General features: G+C 32.5%; 1 protein-coding gene across 1 annotated transcript; it reads left to right on the top strand.

Annotated features, from left to right (window-relative positions):
• The first annotated feature begins 49 nt into the window (after positions 1–49).
• On the top strand, positions 50–16,922 carry LOC129224101 (protein YIPF1-like). Its single transcript, XM_054858507.1, has 9 exons — positions 50–203; positions 793–838; positions 2,769–2,875; positions 3,500–3,674; positions 5,891–6,007; positions 7,659–7,813; positions 10,117–10,236; positions 15,933–15,995; positions 16,529–16,922. Exons 1-9 carry the CDS (start codon positions 174–176, stop codon positions 16,826–16,828), a joined length of 1,113 nt encoding a protein of 370 aa, XP_054714482.1. The 5' UTR covers positions 50–173; the 3' UTR covers positions 16,829–16,922.
• Positions 16,923–18,314: the final 1,392 nt, after the last annotated feature.

Below are 18,314 nucleotides of genomic sequence, written 5' to 3' on the forward strand. Positions count from 1 at the left end.
GGAAACGATTCGGCATCTTGTTGAGAGAAAAAAATTATCTGAAATTTTTTGTTGTAGTATGGCAATGTTCTGGAAATTGGAAGTTTACGTTTTGTTTACACCGTCACACTGAAATGTCTCTTCGTTGAAAATATCTGAAGTTTATAGTGTGACGTAAACTTTACTATTCAATAATGGCCTCATCACGATCCTCTGTTATTCAGGTTAAATTTCAAAGTTTATTTCCTTCAGCATTTAGAAATGTTTTGTTTTAAACTGACTTGGAAAAAAAAGGCCTTTTAAGATTGGATGCATGAAAGTTACATACGATTTGTAAAACTTTTAATCGAGTACAAACTTAAATATTTTCTTGGATTTATTAATTTATTGCGATATTCGATTATAAATCACATGCTATTAACTTATTTAAGAAAATTAACGAAGCTGTAAAATGTGTTGCGATTTATTTTTGAATTTAGTTTCGTTTATTGTACCTACCATATAAAGTCCGGCTTTAAGGTGTGATTAATTTCATCTTTAAGACTAAACTAATGAACTGAAACAGATTAAAGTGCAGGCTTTTTTTTTTAGACTGGATTTTCTTTTTGTTTGTACCTCTTCTTTTCCTCTCTCTCTCTCTGCCTCTTTTCCTTTTTTATGTGTGTTATGTTTTATTTTTAATGCAAGACTAATTTTGCATTTTGTTGTTCTTTTCTTTCGTTTAAAAAAGCTGCCGCATTATTGTAGAATTATATGCAAATGATTTGATAATTATTTATTATTTTTGACCAATGGCTAAATTTTTTATTTTAGTTTAATGATGATGCTGATGATACACATTCGGAGTTGCAGTTTCAAGGTATTTTTTTTAAATTACTCTCATTAACTCTCACTTAATTTTGTTCAACTATATAAAGATACTACACCTTCCCTTAGTAAGAGAACGGGGTGCCTACAAAATAGGTTTGCTCAGGTTGAATATTTTCAATGCTTCTTATAACTCAGGGGCAGCGCCAGAGGACTGTATTGCATTTCTATGACAAGGTTACCTTGGCTTTAGATAACAAAAAGTGTGTGGATGTTGTTAATATTGATTTTCAAAAAGCTTTTGATAAGCTACCGCATGTTGCTCTTCTCAGCAAACTAGCTGATATAGGAATAGGAGGAAAAACTTTACTTTGGGTTAGGAATTGGCTGACTGGAAGGAAACAAAGAGTAGTTGTGAGGTGAAATCATTCTAAATGGAGTGATGTTTTAAGCGGCATTCCTCAGGGATCAGTTTTAGGGCCTCTTCTGTTTATTATATTTACGAATGACATTGATGAAAATATTTCTGGAAACATAAATTGTTTTGCTGATGATGTAAAAGTTATGGGATTGGAGAGAATGAGGAACAAGTAAAACAGCTTCAAGGGGATTTAGATCATATTACTAAGTGGGCGGATAGGTGGGGTATGGCAGTTAATGAAGGAAAGTCTCAAATGCTACACTTAGGTCATGGAAATAAGCGTACTAGTTATTATTTATAGGGTTCGGTCATTAGTCAGGCAGGAAAATGTTATTGATCTGGGTATCTTAATAAATCAAGATTTCAAGTTTAGTCAACAGTGCAGCATTGCAAGCAACAAAGCCAACAGAATGCTTGGGTTTATCAATAGATCTATTTCAAACAAATCTAAGCAGGTTCTTCTACCTTTATATAGGAGTTTAATAAGAACTCATTTGGAGTTTGCTGTTCAGTTTTGGTCTCCTTATCTCAGGAAAGATATTTCTATATTGGAAAGGGTTCAAAGAATGATTACTAGACTAGTGAGGGGACTTTCAGGCTTAGAATATGATAACAGACTTAATTGGTTTAATATGTATAGAGCAAAGGAGAGTCTGAGGGGACATGATTCAGTTGTTTAACTTTATCAAAATGAAATATGTTAATGGGTTAAGTTTTTGCACGGAAAGCAAGACGAGGGGTCATTGTTTTAAGCTTTTCAAATCTCTGGCTAATCTAGAAAATAAGAAAAATTACTTCTTTAGTAGGGTCGCAGGCACTTGGAACAGTTTACCGGAAGAGGCAGTAACAAGCAAGGGGATGATGGATAGCTTTAAGAGGGCCATCAATCTTCATTGGGGACTTATAAACTGACTAGGACCAGACTAGCTGGGTCCAGAGCCTGTTGCTGGTCATCGTATTTGTATCTTGCGGAAACCTCATTTTGCATTCTGTTGCAATGAAATTATTGAACTTGGCACTGGATCTGATTCACTCGCCAACAGGAAATAGTAGAACTGCTGTCAAAGTCTATCCAGTATTTATTTATTTTTTTAACTTAAATTAATGCTGCTCAAGTCTCAAAGTATTGCAAGGTAAAATCTCCAGCTTCAAGCGAGTAAATATATTTTGTTTTAAAGTGCATATTGTTTTAGAAAAAATCTTCTTTGTACAAACCTGATATAATGAAGGATTACTGTACTTTAAAAATAATTTAGGAGTAAATTTGAAATTGTACATTCATCTTTTTTTATACTATCAAGTATACTATCAAGTGATTGTATTGCAGTATATTTCCTAACTTTAAACTGCTTGAATTACACCCTGATGCATTACAACATAAGGTTGGAGACACATAAAATTGTAGAAATCCCTACATCTCCTAGCCCTATTTCCCTTAAATCACAGTACGATTTTTTTTCTTTTTGATATTTTTAACTCTGCTCTAATTTTAGCGTTTTTGTCTCTTCATGTTGTGCAATTTTTTGTACCTTCAGTTATATTTATTCTTTTTGCTTAATAGATTTTACTCTTGGTCAGAGCAGCCCTGGTGTTGCCACAATGGCACCGTCTGGATCTTATTCCAACTTTTCAGACAATGCTGACTCTACTGCAGCAGAAAATGAAGATGTAAGTATCAGAGGAAGTGTGTGGGTTTCAAAAATGTTAAAATAAATATCATTATTATGTAACAATTTTTTTTAAGATTTAAAAGTATGTAAATACATTATAATTTTCAAGAAAGTTCATTTTTATGTCATAATATAAGACATATTCTTGTAAAAAAAAGGCATTTTGAGAATCTATTAATGAACAATATATATTTTCTTTTTTCAATCTGGATCTGTGTGGATGTTGTTAATATTGATTTTCCAAAAGCTTTTGATAAGGTACCGCATGTTGCTCTTCTCAGCAAACTAGCTGATATAGTCCTACTGGTATTTGCATCTTCTCCTGACATGCTGAAAACTTTTATGCCAAGTTATCTGTCATACAAAAATCAAGCAATTTTATCTGAATATTTATAATGCGTATTGCTTAATCTTGTAGGTACAAATCAAGTGACAAAACTTTTTCATTCAAGGCAACCAGAAAATTGAGTTTTTAAATTGCTCTAGTTAAATAACTTATTGCTCAGAGCATCTAACAAAGTAAACAAACCTTCTGAGGACTTTAGATACTGTATTTAGGATTTAATCTCTTTTTGTCTAACTTGTATTTGACAGTGATCAAGGTTCTTTTTATGACATTAAGCTTCTAGGTTCAGAACCAAAGGAAGGGGTTGCATTCTGGAAGTTCAGCTACTACCAGAGTTTCTTCGACATCGACACTGATCAGGTGATGGGACGGATGCTGTACTCCATGGTCCCTCTACCTGGCAGAGCCACTTTCCTGGACAGGATGATAAGACCCAAACCAGACATGTATGGTAGGTTTTTATTTATTTTTATAAAATCTTTCAGCAAATTGACGCTTTCTTCCCAATTTCTCCTCACTTCATCCAGAAAGGTACAAGGGAGGGTAACTGCTCACCCCTTCCAAAATGGAAAATATTTATAAATAAAACCAAAAAAAAAAAAAAAGAAAAACGTAAGAAATTACAAAAAATTGATTAATAAACAGTTGTGTCAATTTATAAACTTATCAATGAGTTCGTCTTTAGTAACTTTGCACCTGGTTTTGAAAGTTTATGTTTCTTGTTTGGGAGTTCATGGAAAAGAGTTATTGTTGTTTAGTTGTCAGTTCTCAGCCAAATTTGGCAACAAGGTGCTTCAGTACCTGAGAAAGGTCATAGGGATCCCTATTACCTTCAAAAACTCCCCTGGGAAGTTTTTGAATTCTAAAAAAAAAAAAAAAAAAGTCCAAACCCGCTCCATCTAGTGCCTCTGATCCCTTGGAGATGTTACTGTTTTCATGAATTTTGTTTCATCATGTCAAAATTAGTGAATTTATTACTAATGAAACCATTATTGTTGGTTTTAAAATGAAGTTGTTTTGCAAAAGTGGTCTATTTTATACAAAATCCGCTTTGACAACTTAATTCTTGGTCAGGTTATTTGACCTTGTTGTTGTAACATCAAAGCGATTCAAGTGGGCCACTTTGTTCTCCTGAGCACCTAACAACAAATAGTAATGATAAAATTTTAATGTCCTCATATTAATGAGTGAAAATGAATGAGTCTTGTGTTCTTTTTTAGCTCATGATATCTATGCTAAAGTGGAAATAATTATTTTGTCATGTACAGTGTGGTTGCTGCCCATGTATGATGAAATATTTTGCTATGCCTAATTAACAGATTGTTTTTTACCTTTTCAACTTTTGTCAAATTTTGAAAACAAAGCATGCTTCCTTTCGTATGTTTTTGGTATTTTATTGGCTCATTCTTTGTTTAAAAACAAATGGCTGCTATATGTTGTTATCGGCAGGTTTGAGTAATTATTATTATTATTTTTTATAGCTCAAACTGCCTTATAAGGTGTCTATACTTATTTTGCTTTTTATAAAATAATAGCTTCTAATTCTTATATTTTTCTTTTGAAAATTTCCCAAACATTATCTAGTTTACTTTGTCGTCATGGGCTTAGAATATTATTTTTTTAGGTATGCGTGATAAATCAATTTAGTAAAAAAACCCCACCTAGTATTTTTTTTAGATTGAGTAGGTAAGTTAAATTAGAAATTCAAAAGGTTATCTGTAAGGTTGTAATGTAAACACACCAGTAGTTCAGTAAATTACCGCCCATTAACCAGGGCTAAGGCAGAAATACATGAAATACACCGCCAGCTCAGTCATTTACAGCCGAGGACTGCAGTTTCGTGCTTATTAGCACTCATCAGCCCGGCATAGGAAAGTGACTGAGCTGGAAATGGAAAACCTCTTAAGGAAGCCAAGAGTGCCAAACAAACTGGTAGCTAATATAAAATTAGCGCAGACCAGACGAGTGACCGAAGCACTGGTTCGGTTCAACTCTAAGATTGATGGCAAGGCGTGGTATATTCAGTAAATTACCGCCCATTAGCCAGGGCTAAGGCAAAAAGAAATACATGAAATACCCCGCCAGCTCAGTCATTTCCAGCCGAGGACTGCAGTTTCGTGCTTATTAGCACTCATCAGCCAGACCTAGGAAAGTGACTGAGCTGGAGATGGAAAACCTCTTAAGGAAGCCAAGAGTGCGAAACAAACTGGTAGCTAATATAAAATTAGCACAGACCAGACGAGTGACCGAAGCAATGGTTCGGTTGCTTCGACTGGAAATTGGAAATGAATAAGCTGGCGGTGTATTTCATGTACACCAGTAGTTGCCACTTCAAGATTTATATTTGAAAAAATAGGAAATGGATTCAAAACTGAATGAAACATGCAGGAGGTATTACCTCCTACACGTCCTATTTTTTCAAACATAAACCTTGAAGTGGCCAATACTGAAGCACTATTAAGCACTGACCGTGGTGGCCACTGACCACTACTGGTGTGTTTACCTTAATTGTGATGTATTGGAAGCAAACATTTTCACTATAGTGTAATTTATATGCTAACTAATTTTATTTCTTTAAGTATAAAATATTTTCTCTGTGCTTGTGCATGTTTAATGATTTTTCTATGCTGAAATTCCTGGCTCATTCTGAGTGCATGTGTTTTGCAGGCCCATTTTGGATCTGTACGACCCTGGTGTTCAGTATGGCAATTGGTGCAAATATCTCCAATTATTTGATGACAGAAGGAGCAAGTGCTAAATCATGGACCTATGACTTTCATAAAGGTGTATATATTTTTATAACATTTTTTTATCCAGTAAACTTGTGATAATGATCAGCTTTTCCAACACAACAACCCACAATACTGAATAGAAAAAATGCTGATCTTCAGATAAAAAAAAAAACTTTATAAAAGATTTAGTCTATGGGACAAGTCAGCAATATTATTTTATCCCGTGATAGAAATTTCCTCAAGTGAAAAGGATACGGCAATGTGCAAGAAAATGTTTGATGGTTATAACAACTATTGCAAAGAAATATAAAAACGGCACTAAGGAATTTTAAGTCAAATTTCTTGGCGACGAGCCAATGTAAAGATACAGAAATGTTGATAAACCCCTGTATTTTTAGTTTATTATGTGCATGTTTTGGTTTTGGAGGGGGTCATTTCCGGAAGGAGAGGGTACAAGCATCTTTTTTAAGGATAAATGGGGGTTCTGGGGCAAATTTTTTGCAATATATAAGTTTACAAAGTACAGCCTTAGGCTATCTTTGATCAGTTTTTTTTTTTTGGAAGGGGGGGGGGGTCATGAACTCCCTTTTGGATCTGTACCTGGTGCAGTCTAGTTAAATTTTGACAGTACAATTTTCTCTTCAAATCACCTTGTTGCATTTAATACCTGAGCATAGCTGAGGGATTACAGCTAGTTGCCTATTTGTTATTTTAGAGCATTTTCATGCATAGCAGTTGTAAATTATTACTATATCTTATATAATTAAAAACCAAGCTTACGTATCTATGTATGTATATTCAAGTAACTTCTCCTGAACGCCAATGAACTGACCATCGAGCCAGGTATCGATGGATTCGTAATCTTCCCGTCTTCATGTTTGGCTATTTAACATAATCCTCCGATAATAATTAGCGGAGATATCAATTAAAAACTATTAATTATGACTCTTAGATTTCAAAATAAAATCCCTATTTTTCGAAGGCTTTCCTCCATTCAAATTATTATTCAGTGCTTCATCCCAATTTTCTGTAACAATGCTTTTATTAAAATTTGTAGTTGTAGCATGAAGAAAATCGTTAAATGAAAGATCTGTTGCCATTTTTTTCCCCGAATATAAACAAATAAAATTTTAGTTTTTGTTTTGAGGCTTTTCCTGCAATCAGGGGATTAAAATGTTTACTTTTTTGGTTATTTTCCCGCAATCTGCCACAAAATTTACTGATTTTTTTTTTGTTCAAGCCTGATGGTTGAAAATGTGTCATAGACATAACTATTATTTTCGAATTGTACCGTGCAAAGCCGGGCGATGCAGCTAGTATCCAATAATCTTTGAATGAATAAAATTATCTAAACTTTTCTGTAAAAGTTGCTTGCTAAGCTATACTAAGCAACAGTTGGACAAATATCCCTTTTGTGTTTACTGGTTCTGGTTCTTCTATTTAGGTATAACATTAAGTTCATTAATCTGATAGTGAACTTAAACTAATTTAACCAGGTGATTCTAAAACTGGTTAAATAATTTTATTATTAATTTTTTAATAGTTAAAAAAATGTGATAAGGTTACATAGTGGACACTGGTTATTGAATTTGAATGACTGCAATTTACAACATTTTTTTGAGAATAATCCCCATACTGAGAAATGAAAAGTATGCTGTAACATTTGTAACACTTTTTCTCAATGCAGTTTTTATTTTTTGCAGTATCTCTTGCAGCAACAGCTATATATTCATATGTGTTCCTCCTTCCTGTCATATTGTGGGGATTGATGTGGTATCGACAAAGTTCCAATCGGTACACATTGCTAGAAATCCTGTGCGTCTATGGATATTCTCTTGCTATTTATGTTCCCATATCAGTATGTATTGAGCACCTTTTATGTTTAAAGTAACATTTGCTCTATCAAAGTTTTCTTTGAGAATATTATAATTATGTAAAGAAAAATAATGGAACAGCTTCTTCTTTTTTTTTTTTTTCATTATCATTCACTCCTCTGCAGCTTGTTGTCCAATGAATGGCAAAATTTAAGGGCAACATCCATGGGCCCCCATATGCAAAATTTTAGGGGGTGGAAAACAATTTCAGTACAGATTAGAGTTATTAAAATTTGACATTTTCAATAACTTATTTATTAATTTCTGGAGAAGAAATGTTTTTGCATTTTTGAACAGAAAAAAGTATTAAAAGCAAAGAAGTTCTAACTCCCAAGGGAGGGGAAGGGGCTTGAACCCTCACTTGCCCCCCCCCTTCCCATGGCAACATCATCCATGATAGATGTTGAAAACATACAAGCTATTTTTATTAATCATTATTATAACATAAAGCAATATAATCTTTAACATGCATTGTATTTGATAAAATAAAACTTTATTTTGGAAACATTATTTGAAATTCTTAATTTTAGTTTCTGAGGCTTGTGCTATTTATTGTTAATATTATATCAGTCAATAGGGTTGAAACTCTGATCCTATTATTGCAACAAAAAAAAAAGATTTTTTTTTCTTATGGTCCGAGTACTTAAAATATGAAGTTTTTTAAATACTAATTTTGAATTAAAACTACGCTCTCAAATTTAAAATGTTGTTGTTCTATTAAGACTCATCAGTTTGTCTTTGATGATTTGGGAGTTAATCAGAAACTAGTCACCTTTGGTGGTTGCCTATTTTTTATGTAATTCTTAAAAGAATAAAATTTGGCATACTTATTTGAAATTGAAGCTTTAAATAGTTCCTTTCTAATCATAATTTTTGAAAATAAGCACGTTTGAGAAAAATTTCTGTGTAAAATGTAATTGAATTGACTCTTTGTATGTGCAATGTAATGTATGTGCAATGTACATTATTTACATATGTGGAATGTATCAAAAGTGTGTAAAGGCATCTTGCACTTTGAAAATTTAAGTCTTTTTAAAAATATATTTATTGTTATTATTCAGTGGCTGCTCCTGCCTTGAAAAAGTGAGGGGCCAGATTATGGATGCACTCGCATCCCTCCCCCCCTTTAACAACAATGAAAATACATCTCAGTATTCGCTTTAAAATAAATAAAATAAAAATAAATAAACTAAATTTAAAAAGCTAAAGATAAATAAAAAATTAGTAAAACAATTCTTAGCTATTTACATGCAAGTGCACCCTCTGCATATGAATCTGCCGGCACCCATGGGCCAAATTCAAACTTTTTATGCAAAAATTAAAAAACAAAAATCAAACTCTTTTGATGTTTTTCTAATTATTATTGATTACTTGCCACATTCTCTTTAAAACTACATAGGCAGTAATTTAAAACAAGTAATAATTTCTGTGTAACAATTTGAAGACATTTTTTTGAATTAAAAAAAATGATTATGTAACGATACATGCACACATGAACATACAACACAAACAGTGGCACAATTAGAAAATACTTTTTAATGGGAAGGGGGAGGAGGCACAATAGGAAAAAAATCTCATCAATTTGATTGTTTGCTTATCAAATTTCTCAATTTCATAACTTGTAGTTTAAAAAACGCAATTTTAGATGGTCTTTGGTGATTGATGTTAGGGGAAACAACAGTACAGGGGACTCCACAGAAATTTGTAGAAATTGAAGCCTAAAGTGGATGAAATACTTTTATTTTCAGACGAACTTGAAAACAGAAGGAAAGGACATTGCCAACTAGCTGTAACTATTGAATGTTTTTAATTCAAAGATTTCTTTTTAAAAGAAATTAAGATTTACCCTAACATAATTATTATTTTCGAATTCAAATCCATTATCGTCTCCAATCAATCTACCAAGTAAGTTCTGTTTGGTGAATACTTCCTAACAATGCTCTGGGGAAAAAGAGAAAACGGACAGGCCCTGGAACAATTGTCTTGTGTGAGTGATCGACTGGTTTTGAAGGAAAAGTGGAGAATATTAGGATACATATTTCAGGGGAAAAATGCAATAATGTAAATTTTAAGAAATATTTTCTGACCCCCCTTTTCCTTCCACACACATACTATCCATTTTTTTTTTAAATTTCAAGCATGCACGCACAGATAAAAAAAGAAAATAAATAAAAAGTTATAAATTATTTTCTGAACAAAGTGAGGGGGCCTGAGCCTCCTTTGGCCCCTCCCACAAGCTGCCACTGTGGTTATTATTTGTTTATTTATTTATTTTGTTCTCTTTCAGGTTTTGTGGGTCATTCAGGTAGCTTGGTTTCAGTGGGTCCTAGTCATAGTTGGAGCTGCTCTTTCAGGAGCAGTTCTTCTACAAACATTTTGGCCTATTTTTAAAGATGACAACAAAAAGGTATGTCCTAAATCATTTTCATTTCTTCTGGAGACAATTATTCAATTTTAACTTGGGAATAAAATTGAGTATCAAATTTTTTGTCCTACCATCAAGGCTGAAATTTTTCTAGGGGTACCCTACAATGCCAGGTTTTTTCAATAGATGAATCCCTGAGTTCTGTTTTTTTTTTTTTTTTTTTTTTTTTTTTTTAAATAAATCCTGGAGTTCTGGAAGAAAAAACCCCACTCGAGTTTTTTGTCATGGTTTCTTAACCAACATAAAGTTGCCATTCTAAAGACTTTTTTTCTTCTTAGGTTTCAAAAACTAAAAATTGCAAAAACATCAATTTTGAAAGTTAAAAGAGCAACACTTTTCTTGCTACATACACCTGTTATGTCTTAACAATGTTTGCAGCACCTTTCAGGGTTTTGGAGGTGACGTCAGTTTTAACCCTCTACCACATCTAAAACAAAAAGAACTGAGCTCTCTTAGACAAATAGATATTTTCTAGTGTTATGAATTCTTGAGAGTTCAGATTATGAAAACAATAGTTTTATCAATAAAGATTTGTTCATTTTGTAAAATTTTGGGGAGTATTGAATAATCTTGTTCTGTATTTTTGTGTTTTATTTCTTCAAGTTATTTCTTAAGACAGGGTAGGGTGTAAGTTTTGGACTTTCACTAAGTTGCCTACATAGCATACATACAATCTCCAGGGCTCATAGTTCTCCTATATCTCCTATATTTCCTATATTTTCATAATTTGTCAGATATTCTCCTATATTTCTCTCTAACTCCTATATCTTTTTCGTCAGATGTTAAATGCTACCCAAAAATGCAAAATTCTTTGATCCATTCTTCTTTCTCCCCCACACTGTGCACTCTTAGATTTTTAATTTTAGCATATGTATAAAACTTCTGTTTGATTATTTTTATGAAATATACGAAACATTGATGGTTTTACTTGCAACTTTCAACTTGCTTTAAATTATTATTATTTTTATTTTAATGAGTTTACTTTGTAATTTTATTAATTTAACATGTTAACTTTAAGTGTACTGCTGTAAAGATTTTGAAATAGCTCAAATGATTATTTTTGAAAATGCCTTGTACAGATTTTGATACGAATTCAACTTTGAGTACTTCAAATGTTTCAAAGCTTGTAGCTCGCTGAAAAATGTAATTATCTCGATGAAAAAAAATGTCATTTTATAGGATTTTTTCTGCTTTTTTCAAATATGTACTTATTTTGTGTGTAGATTTTCCAATAATTTCAGAAATTGGTCTTCATCTCAGAAAAGTGTTTTTCACTCATTTTTTTCTATCTACTCGGTTATGTTACAAATTGGAGAAAATAATGGATGGTTCTATGCTCCACTTGGGCTCTTCTAACACCCCCTTTCGTTTGGCAGATTAGGATAAATTCACCCTTTATGCATGTGTGTATATATACACACATTAACTGTAAGTTATGATTGATGCCGTTACAGTGAGCGCCAGGTAATTGAATCAGCATGTTTTAATGAATCAATTTCTGAAAAACTAAACGAAATCCAGTTTTAACGTTAAAAAATAGGAGAATATATGAATCAAACTTGCTGCTTAATTGAATCAAGCTTATGAGACTGACCATTTCCCACAAACGTTCTCCATTAGTGCAGTCTTTAATTTTTATTTGCCTTTGTTTAGTAAAATCAGTTTTTTTTCTGTAAATAATGAAATGAAGGGCAGGCAGAGTGTTAGCACTTTTTGTAATAATTTTTTCATGATACGTCCAACAAAACCAGTGAGACAAGAGAGACATGAAGACAAAAAAAGAAAGTCCAAATTAATTATTACCTAGTTTTAGCAATCAATAGGAGATTCATTTTTCAAAACATGTAAGTTAAAATTTGAATTTTGTAATTGCTTGTTCATACTGTTTTGTGATAAAATTCTTTAAATAATCGGAGGATTGATATTTTTAGTATGCGGTCTACTTCTAATGATATCTCGTTTGACCAAAAATTCAATAAAGTTCTCTGATATTGTATGTGGAATTCCATGTTTAAAATAAAAAAAAGAAAAAAGAAACATGCTTACAGAGTTTTTCCTTCTTGAATCAAAATTGTCTTAAACAAACATGACTCATATAAGTGACTGGATACAAAAAGTCATTTGCTCTCACATCTGGGACTCTTCACATTGCTATGCATCATGCATAAGATAATTCGCAAGTCCAATAAAATATAGGGGGCGCTGCAGCCACTGTCTAATGGCGGATGAAAAAGGTAGAACAAACGCATGCCGTAACTTATATCTTGCTTTGACGCTTAGTGAATGACAACGATTTTTTATCATGTTTGTGGTAAGCTTTCTTTTCTATTCTTCTGAAATTACTTTATACCACAAAACTGTCTGAGGCCTCTGTAATTTACCCTAAAGAAAACACGTGGAATGGAATGTTTTACCTTTTCTTTTGTATTATTAATCACCGCAAGGTAGCGTATTCGCAACTCCTACAAACTATAGGGGGCACTATAGCCATTTTCTAATGGCGGACGAAAAAGGTAAAACAAACGCACGTGGTAACGAAGAAAATGCTAATAAGCCTAGTAAATTTTGTTTGTGTATGCATGATTTTTTCGCTTTATTCTTTTTCAATTAATTTTCAAAACCTTGTTGATATTCTGGCCCACGTAGAAAGAAATGAGAATTCAAGAAGCATTAATAAACGTTAGAAATTAATGCAAATTACACAGTTCATAATTCAAAGCAGCCAGTTCCACGATGTTGAATTCGATATTTATCAATTCTTGATAAAACTAAATAATAATTGTGGCCTGACAAGAATAACAATTAATGCTAGAAAATTTAATTATATGACATTACGAACTATTGTCAAAAGAAGATGATACTTCTTTGCCTTGCTTGGCTAGCGCTAATTGTTTTGCATTTGTAACAGTTTTTTTTTCTCAAATTCCTGAATCGATTAATTTAAAAATTTTCTGTTTCGAATGTTTCTAATTTCTGAGTTATGATTTAATTATGTCATGCTATGCAAATCATCAACAAAATTCTCATGGATATATGGTGGCAGCTTTCTTTTCAGTTGATCTACTATTATTTCTTTTTACTTATCGAATTCTGTAATCTTTCTAACCATTTTATTCCACTCATGATAAAAATTAAAAATGGTTTATCTAACATGCGGAATCTCGCCAAGGGTAGTTTGCTGCACCATACTAAATCTATAACCCTAAACAAATTTGGCGAAATCTTTCAGCTGAGAATAAAAGCAATAAGGTAAATTCTTTCTCGGTTAAACATTTTTCATTTTGTTCTACAATAATATATTCAAGAAAATATTTTGCATACTGTCCATTCCAACTAAATGTTGCTGTAAAACATGGTTAGTTAAATTAATTTAAGATTTAAAAAAAAACATTCTTACAAATTCACACAAAACAATAAAAAATTTTACCTGGTATAACGTTATCTAAGTTTGTTAATCCAGAGTTTTCTTGTGTTTACCTTTTGCCATTTACGACAGTCATCACTTTTTAGAGAGAAATAATGAAAACTAACATTTTTTTTAAGATCAAGAATACCATTAAGGGACGAAACAATTTCTGTTGCTGAAAGCAATCTAAGACACATCGAATGCGTTAATAAATACTCCTAACAAACTGCCTGTGTTTACGTCAACAGACACACATAGAACGTAATGTGACAATGTATTAGTTTTTTCGGCAGTTTTGTAAATCACCACAAGGTAGCGTATTCGAGCGCTGGAGTTGCGAATTGTATTGATACTGGTTCTCTGATTTGTATTGTACGGTGCTCCAAACATACTAGATGCTATACTGCCTTGTGCAGGTAAAGGGCAGTAACTGCGAAATTTTTCATTTTTTTGCATTTTTGTCATCTATTGTACATTATCTTTACTGTACAAGCTCGCTTATTTGGTTTCTGCCGAAAAATGGTACGAAAAAGACGTCTGATTCCAACATTTCCCTATTGTTAGTATTGAAACCAAAACGCGTTTCTTCAAATATCTCGAAAACTCATTTCTGCAGATACTGCCGTTTACCTGCACACGGCAGCATACTTTTTCGAAATTCCGATATATTTTATACCAAAATCCTATATATTTTTCCTTTTAAACTCCTATATACAGTCGGACCTCCATATATCGAACTTCCACATATCGAAATTTTCTATATATCGAAACTCCAGCACGTTTCCATGTTCATTACATAGAAAAATTGTTTCTATATATCGAAAAAATCTCTATATATCGAAATTTTTCTCGAGACATTCGTAGATTTTTTTTTTCCACTTTAGACCGTTTGTCTCATGAAAAATGAAGGTTAGGGGACAATATTACGTTCACTAAAGGTTGCTATGAAACTCATATGGAATCTGGGGCTGAGAGGTGTGTAGATATGTCGTTGTTCCGTTCTGGAGTTCTTAAATTCCGTCAAGTTCATTTCAAATCTTATTACCAGTAACACTGTAAAATCAGTTTCAAGTTATCCCTTTTGCCTGTTGATTATCATTTTTAGTCTTTTAACTTCAGTAAAAATCATTCAGGTTAAGTAGATTGTGGGTTTTTTCTTTTTCTCTCGATCACATTGTCAAAACGAAAATACCCTAAGATTGCGGATCAAGTTGAATTGACGAAATATGAAGATGTGTGAAGACGCAAAAGTGTAATTTCTGTTAATTTTTAAATTCTTAACTTTTAATCTGATGCTAGTATAAATTAGAAATTGGGTTTCATGCACAAAAATGAGCTTTAATTTTAATGTTTTAGGAGATTTTTATGATAAAAACAGATTGTTTCTCTATATCGAAATTTCTTTATATCGAATTTTTTTCCGGCAATTTGCTACTTCGATATATGGAGGTCCGACTGTATTTTGCTATCATACTCCTATTTATTTTGCTATCAAACTCCTTTATTTTCCCCTTTAAACTCCTATATATTTTTTTCCACTTGCTATGAGCCCTGAATCTCATTGTTCTGTCACTTACTCATTAGCCTAATTTAATTTTTTTGGGGGGGGGGGGGGTTGAGTTCACATTTAGTCCTGTATGCTGTTGACTATGGTTGTGTTTGCATACCACAACCGGTGACTAAGTGTAGCATTCTATGAGAGCTACCGGTTAACTGGTTGTTACTGATGTAGTTCTATAGCTTCAACGGTAGATCCACCGGTTGGTCGCAGTTTAAGTTGGTTGATTGGTTAATTGAACCCTGTGACACTTTTCACCAATAATAAGTATTTTTCACCTGCGCATTACTTGTCTGCGTAAGTAACTGGTGATGAACCGAAAGCGTTTAATGAAGCTTTGGTTGGTGAACAACTGGTTAGTAACCACTGACGTCATTAGCTATCATGTGATCAACCGACCGGTAGCTACTAGTCGCGGTATGCAAATGCTACCTATATGGTAGTTTTCATGGTCTGTTCTACTTTGTGTGTGATTATGAAAATGCACATGATTCACTCATGTTTCAGAACAAACCATGTCGTAAATGTGTTTCAAAAAAATCCTCAGAGCAGCAAAAATTCTTGAAATTTCTTTTAAGTTTTATTTGGTTAAAGATTTTGTTTGAGTAGTGTAGTTAAATTTCACAGCAAAATTGTTAAGAAAATGAAATATATTACCATTTTCAATTGTTGTTTTAAAACTAAAAATAAGTAACAATATATATTTTTTTACAGCTTGCTGCAATTGTGCTATGTTTGATGTTTCTTTTCCATACACTTTTGGCTGTTGGATTTGTAGTAAGTTTTAAAATTCTTTGCTAACATGCATGTTTGTATCTAAATGAAATATTTTGCTAAACAGTTTTTGAATTAATTAAAAATACATTTGGTAAATAACACATATCTTTTTTTTTACCCAGGTAATTGATTGAGAATAAACAAGTCACTTTTTATTGTCTTTTGCAGTTTTTATATTATAATAAAAAAAAAAAAAGAGAAGGTAGCTTGTAGATTTTTGGCAGCTTTTAAAGTAAGTTATTGTTTTTATTTTTGCTACAATAGCTACTTCACACTGAACAAAGGAAGATGGGGGCAGGGGGGGGGGACTTCTATAGTATCTTAATATCACTTTAAAAGGTGATCGATGAAAAAGTGACTGCCAAGCTGAGAGTGTCTACTGTAACAAAGGTGTAGACTGGATGGATTTCTAATTGACAACTTACTTTTAACAACCTATTTTTTTCAGTAATGATAGTGTTGAAAAATGTTTACTCCAAATCAATTGCACTCTTCTAACATAATTAACTGATGGTTGTTATTCTTTTTTTTAGACATATTTCTTCCATCCATCCAATGAACATTCACTGAAAGTTGCTACAGGTTCACCCACAGTGGTGACGGCGGTGACGGAAAAATCCATGAGCAAACTGACTCGTAGCATCGAGAACACTGAGGCTCACTATGTTCAAAAAGATTCTGTGATCCAGAATGGAAGCCAAAGCCTACAGTCCTTGAACTTGGTGAAAGCTAATTATCCTGTGAATGATGCGATGAAAGAATCAACTTTACATTTCACAGAAGATCATGTTTCACGGAATTTGACTTTGGACAAAAATGTTAGGAAGGTGTAGAAAGTGTTAAATTATAAATTTTTTATTGAACTATGTTGAATCAGTACATTTTCTGTAAGATAATGCAATAAAAATTATTTCACGTTAAATTTTGAAGAAATAGAATGTGTGAAGTTCAATGATTGCAAGGTTCAGAGGTTCAGACCTTTTACAATCTTTAAAAGTCTCAATTCATGCTGGACTCTGGACTGCATTGCTTATTCTTTGTGTGAGGCTTTTTTTTTTCAAACTGCTATACTTCTGAGAACTCCATTTTTTTTTTTTTTTGTTTTTATACTAATTACACAAATGTACCAAAGATTTTCATTTTCATAGTACATTAGCTACTGTTTGACCGCGGATTGTATGTAATTTTGCAATCTGCCAAGTAAAGACTATTCCATCTGAATTAATCTAGCAGGGGAGAAGGGAAAATAACGATGGGATTTTTTGTTGCACGCTTTTTTATAATGTAACTAGTGCCTTATTCATTTATTGCATTCTCTAAAATAAAATAAGGGAAAACAAAAATAGTTACCATGGAAACAACAAAAAGAAAAGAAAATATTTTCATTTCGTTCAGGAGCGGAAAAACAAAATGGTAAGCTCAAAACTTTGTTGTGAATAAATAAATCGATTAATTTTTGCCGTGAGAATATAGATCGAATATACTTTTTATTTAAAAAATGTTGCTGTGAGCAAATTTTCATTTTTACAAAACTAAGGCTAAACAATAGAGAGGCAAAAGTGCACATCTGTAGCAAATCAACTAACACCCCTATAAACTTATAGATACGTCCATTTCCGCCTATAAACCGGATATCAGCCTTTCCATGTAATCGATGGTCAGTCAGTAAATCCTTAGATTTTGAACCATAAAACTGAGCTAATGTGATAAAAACATGTATATTGACTGCTGCATGATGTTGGTTATTAGAAACAGCATTGAGAGTATTGCTCCACCTTCCACATTGTTTCAGAAAATTTCCCTGCCTTCAGAAATTTTTGCTTGATTTCACTATCACCCCTGTAATCAATATATAAATTTATCGTGTTCATAAAACATTTAATTTTTATTAGATTTTTTGTAGTATTTATGTATTGTGTTGGCTGGTGTGAATACTGGTCTAGAGCAGATTATAATACAATTTAACAAGAAAATTGTAGTACGTAAGACTACATTCTTGAGCATGAGCCCCATAAAATGAAATCCTGTATCTGCCCCTGCACCAAATGCTGCTGAGCTATTACAAGAGATGGTCTATCTTTGACGTACAGAAAACAATCGAAAATGAAGCTTTTACAGCAATAGGCCAAAAGCAACCACTGCTTTCGGAAAAATAAGCATTGTTTAATAAAACAGGACATATTTAATAACATTTACTGTGCAAGATTTTTTTCCCTTTTTTATTGTATCCTAAAAACAAATTCTAATTTAAAAAAAATCAACTACCATATTAGTTTTTCTCGACCCAAAATTAGTAGGTATTGACTATTTAAAACCAGG

Source organism: Uloborus diversus, chromosome 6 (assembly GCF_026930045.1).
Source record: "Uloborus diversus isolate 005 chromosome 6, Udiv.v.3.1, whole genome shotgun sequence".
Classification (NCBI taxonomy): Eukaryota; Metazoa; Arthropoda; class Arachnida; order Araneae; family Uloboridae; genus Uloborus; species Uloborus diversus.

Bases quoted from the DNA above. Each gene is read 5' to 3' on its own strand.
- LOC129224101 (XM_054858507.1), top strand. From the start codon at position 174: ATGGCCTCATCACGATCCTCTGTTATTCAG. The intron at 204-792 runs GTTAAATTTCAA...TTTTTATTTTAG, and splicing joins CACGATCCTCTGTTATTCAG to TTTAATGATGATGCTGATGA. The intron at 6,008-7,658 runs GTGTATATATTT...TATTTTTTGCAG, and splicing joins GACCTATGACTTTCATAAAG to TATCTCTTGCAGCAACAGCT.